Source organism: Blastomyces dermatitidis (assembly GCF_000003525.1).
Source record: "Blastomyces dermatitidis ER-3 genomic scaffold supercont1.1, whole genome shotgun sequence".
NCBI classification, from domain to species: domain Eukaryota; kingdom Fungi; phylum Ascomycota; class Eurotiomycetes; order Onygenales; family Ajellomycetaceae; genus Blastomyces; species Blastomyces dermatitidis.
Window position 1 is genome coordinate 878,165 of NW_025544774.1, and position 4,604 is coordinate 882,768.

At 41.5% G+C, this 4,604-nt stretch overlaps 2 protein-coding genes across 4 annotated transcripts in view; both read right to left on the reverse strand.

The window, feature by feature from the left end:
- Nucleotides 1–891: 891 nt before the first annotated feature.
- On the reverse strand, nucleotides 892–4,420 carry BDCG_00084 (uncharacterized protein). The gene is made up of 3 exons (XM_045415591.1): nucleotides 2,422–4,420; nucleotides 2,237–2,296; nucleotides 892–2,111 (listed from the first exon to the last, which is right to left on the reverse strand). The coding sequence occupies exons 1-3, from the start codon at nucleotides 2,751–2,753 to the stop codon at nucleotides 1,262–1,264; spliced, it is 1,242 nt and encodes a 413-aa protein (XP_045271509.1). The 5' UTR covers nucleotides 2,754–4,420; the 3' UTR covers nucleotides 892–1,261.
- Nucleotides 4,421–4,444: 24 nt separating this feature from the next.
- Nucleotides 4,445–4,604, reverse strand: part of BDCG_00085 (signal transducer) — a gene marked incomplete at its 3' end in the record, with an annotated part of 4,339 nt that continues 4,179 nt past the window's right edge. For all 3 annotated transcript variants that reach the window (XM_045415594.1, XM_045415593.1, XM_045415592.1), the window contains one exon: nucleotides 4,445–4,476. In XM_045415594.1, the coding sequence (XP_045279017.1) occupies nucleotides 4,445–4,476 (32 nt within the window). The remainder of the gene's footprint in view (nucleotides 4,477–4,604) is intronic.

A 4,604-nucleotide genomic window follows, 5' to 3' on the forward strand; every position in this document is an offset into this window, starting at 1 on the left:
CTCTTAATATATAAGAGTAAATAAAAGAACAGTTCTATCTATATAAATTACAGTAAATAAAGTTATAAATTCTCTACTGTTATTCTGATTAATATTTATTATATATTCAAATTTAAAAGTAATAATTAATATAATATATTTAAAAGTGTGAATAAGTTTTAATAGAAATTCTTTTTTATTAAAGTTGTAAATATTATTAGATTTAATATTATATTATATGATTTTTATCTACAACTGTTAAATTAAATGAAATTAAATTAGGAAAATAATTATAATAAAGATAAAAAGATAATAAAAGTAATAAATTAAATACAAGATTAAAGTAACATTTAAAATATATTAAATTATCAGTATTCTTATATTTTTAATTAATATTTCACAGATAAATCAATCTGATTACATTCTTATAATATTAATAGAACTATAACACTTAGTTAACTTTCACAAATAATTTTAGAATCTCAATAATAAAATTATGAAGAATTTAAAGTATATAAGAGAAACTGTGATCTGTTAATTAATTAATATGAAAAAGAAGTCATTTTTCTTACAAATTTGAATGATTTTAACAGTGAGTAGATTGCTTTCTTTGTTGACATTTAAAGGTTATTATAGTGCTGTGATAATATATGAGCTGATTCCATATTTTTTTACAGTTGTAGTGTAATTAGTAGTCAATTGCACATTCAAATCATCAATTACTGCTTGTATGGCTGATTCATGGTCCATATTGTGAGTGTTTGAACATGGAGATTGAGGTAAGATTTGTGCGAGCGTTAGGTGTAAACGAGTGTTAGGTGGTTGATTATGTTAACCTCTGGTTATGAGAGCTTAGCAGAGATGTGTGCTCACTATCAGACAGTTATAGAGACAGACGGTGGCTATACAAGATATTATTATTATTATTATTATTATTATTAATTCCATGATGATGAGAACATGTCTTCAAACACAAGAATGCTATATATAATATACCCCATAATGATGGTTAGTATGCCATTAAAAATATTAGGCGGGCCCTAGCGAAAATAAAGGGGTTTACCAGTGTACCAACATAGTTCATTATCATTAGTCATGCATACTGATAAAAATAGACACAGGGGTTGTGTGTGTCAAGCCAAGCCACGGCTCCCTTTGCCGAGATATTATATCAATTCTCACAATTAAAGCCATGCGCCCCTACTGCAGATGCAGAAGAAGAAGACGAAGGTGAAGCAGAAGAGGCAGATTATTCCACGAACTTCCCCCGCCCAATATTCTCCTATCGAAGAAGACAACCATCACCGCCATTACCGACAGTACCTGCCGCCGTCACCGATCTATTCTCATTTTCACCTATTGTAGGCCCCGAGGCGTGGTCATTTGGGTCTGCAACGATGTACGGCATGGCGAGGTCGAAATTGGGTTTGGAGTTCGTGTCGCTGCCAGCATTATGACGGGGAGGCAATGACACTCGTTGATGGTGTGTTGTCGGCTGTGGAAGTGCATGAGTGGTGATGGTGGTAGGCATATATGCGGCCATTGGTTCGGTAGGGCTGTCTAGCATTGAAGACGCGGCAGATGTTGATGGGGAATGCGCAAGGGACGGCACCTGGGTGGTGCTTTGGCCGCTCGTTGTCGAGATGCTGGTAGAGCTGCGGTAGGCTATCGGGACGGGACGCGGATGGGTGGTGCCATTGTCGGCATTATTATTAGTAGTAGTATTCATAGCAGTCGTAGAGTTGTTGATGTTGTGATGAGTAGCGTTGTCGTCTGTAGTTTTGCAGTTGATGTTACTGCAGCTGCTTGTGACGCTGCTGGGAGGGTTTGTCGTTTGAAATAAGGACAGATAGCGGAATGCTTCTGTGGATGTCAGGGCATTGGTGGCCTGGTGGTTTATCTTTGGCTGCCATTTGGGGAGGTCCAGTCCTGAAGGGGGGTCTTCAAGGTCTTTCACGGGAATTTGGAGTGGAGAATTTGAGCATGATGCTGCCTGCGTGGGAGCTATTGGAGCAACAATGGCTTTGGGCGTGAACGGCGGGGATGCTGGCGGAGATCTTTTCGAGGAAGCCATATTGCGAGTTGTGAGGTGGGAGAGGTCTAGAGGTTTTGATGAATCTTTTCGACGGCAGCTGTGGCTATGAGGTTAGAGTCTGAGATGAAATGATATAGATGAAATGAGAGAGAGACGAAGGCGGCCTTTTCTGTCGAGGCACTTCAGGTCAGTAGGTGCTTGCTTATGCTTGTCTGTAAATACCTTTCACTACAGTAGAGAATTGAATCGCTTGGAATCATAATCTGTCTCTCACATGTGGGACTTGAGTCATTGTTAGCAAATTAACAAGACTGATTTAGTAAATAAGAGGAAGGAAAGGACGAGAAATGTATGGGCATATTTGCTTATAAACAGCTGGACCAGAGGAATATATAACCGGAACATACCAGAATTGAAGAAAAACCGTTGCCATGAAGGGATCTTGCTCGTCTTCCAGCACAACTCCTTGCTTAGCCGCGGCTGGCCTGGCGTTTAGCCGAAGAGCCCTTGGCGCCGAGGGGGCTGAAGTAGTAGTAGAAGTAGTGGTAGTAGTCCTGGTGACAAATTGTCGGGCAATTCGCTGGCCTTTTAGAGAAATAACAGTCTTCTTGACATTGTTGTATCCTGAGCAGACAAGCGGGTGTTTATGAGGAGAGGGGTGCAGAGGACAGAGCGAGGGGTTAGCACATGGCTGATACAAGGCAGCGGGACGACGGCGTGGTGGATGTGGAGGGGGCATGAGGGCGGTGAGACTCCACTCGATTAGTGACTTCGACGGCGGCCGCTAGATTAGCCCTGTTGAAGATGTATTTGTTGTCGTGAGATAATATACTACTCCGTATATGTGGATGTGTTGATTGGATGTAGAACTGTCGTCTTCAGGGGGTTGCTGCTGTTTGTTGTTGTTGTTTGGATATACAGTCCAGTGGTAGTTAAATATCAGACCAGAAAACCAAGACAGTCCTCCGTCCTCCGCAGTAGTTATATATGCTTTTCCTTTAAGTGCCCGCCGGGTCCTCTTACTTCTCGTCTTAACTTTTTGTTCTTCTTCTCTCTGCCTAATCTTGCTGGCCAAGGGCTCCTGCCGGGGTCCCCACAGCTTATCAAAGACGTGACAATTAGTGATGAAGGACATAAATATGTCTCTTTTTCTTTTTTTTGATCCTCGCCTTTCCCTCTCAGTTTTCGACGTCTTGTCTTTTATCTCTCCGCTCCCTGCGTGCAGCGAAATATATCCTTCACTGCTGATTCTATGTAACTTCACCAGCCAAACACTCATACAAACATGTACACAACTTCTCCCATCTAACATAATCGGCCCGCTGGTATCCGAAGCCAAAACCAGGAACAGGAACCGGATGTAATTGGCCAATCGGGCTTGTTGGCCGGGGTTCAGGCCGCCCTTCACCAACACTCACCAACAACGTGCTCGGTTAGGTTGGTTGCGAACAGCGGCCCAAGCGGGGAGCAGATCGCTTGCGGGGCCCGTAAGTTATATATCGTATGGATGTACTCCGTATTCCCGTCCGGGACCTAAACTTAAGGAATCAGTCCGGTTTGGTCTGGAAACCTGAAAGCTTCTCATCCGGTGGGGACATGGCGCCATAGCGCTTGATATCATGAGATAGCATGATATGGCATGATCGAGGTGCTCACTGATGAATTACTTGTTCTTAGGGATGTCGCAATCAGAGGAGAGAAATTTGCAAATCTTTCGTTCTTGTTTCGCGCGTCCCTTCGTAAGTTTGTTTCTCGGATCTTGAGACTTGCGCTCGGCTGCATGGCGAATGATATGCGCTTCTGATAGACCCAAGAGTATGCATATAGATATATATATATACACTACGCAGAAACAAGGTTTGTCAAGGAAAGAAAACCCTCCTTTCTTTCTTCTCTTCTTTGTTCACGACACGATGATGATGATGATAGGAAGTCAAGTTCCAAAAACAAACGGTTCAGGAAGTGTATTGTATAGAAACAGCGCGCAATCCTCCCGTGCCGCGCTTCAACCCACATAGAGCGTAGTAGACATCAGACGGCACATTTTAGCGATGAGAGTATATATATATCCATCCACCTGTGTATGCCCTTATTAGGACAAACTACTCAAACTCTCCTGGAATATTTCGAGAAGAGAGGGAAAAAAAAGCCAGCCAAACTCGCCTCGCCCTCCGCCGGGTTCCGCAATTAAAACCTATTTAGAATAGCCTTCCGCTATCAGATGAATGTTTTCCGTTTAAAGTTATTCGTGACGGCCGTTATTCTAGTTTCGAAATCTTCTTCTTACGAGTCAATATGGGCAGTAAGTTAAATTTGGCAAACAAAGGGATTTGATTCGGTGTAGGGACTTTTCCCTTTGGTATGTCGTTCACTTGCATCTTTTTTTTTTTTTTTTTTTTTTTTTTTTTTTTTTTTCCACTTGCAAAATAATCACTTTAAAACTATTTTCTTCTGCTTTTGTGCTTGTATATGTAAAAGTGGTGTCGATTCACAGGGGGAATATTGGAAGAGAACGGGATATCATTCAAAAGAAAAAAGAAAAAAAAAAATCTGTCTCCTCCTCGCCGTCTTTTTGAACCAATCAAAAGTT

Coding starts and splice junctions, on each gene's coding strand:
- BDCG_00084 (XM_045415591.1), bottom strand. CDS start 2,753: ATGCCCCCTCCACATCCACCACGCCGTCGTCCCGCTGCCTTGTATCAG. Junction 2,297..2,421: donor ACGGTTTTTCTTCAATTCTG/GTATGTTCCGGT, acceptor CAATGACTCAAG/TCCCACATGTGAGAGACAGA. Junction 2,112..2,236: donor ATTCTCTACTGTAGTGAAAG/GTATTTACAGAC, acceptor TCATAGCCACAG/CTGCCGTCGAAAAGATTCAT.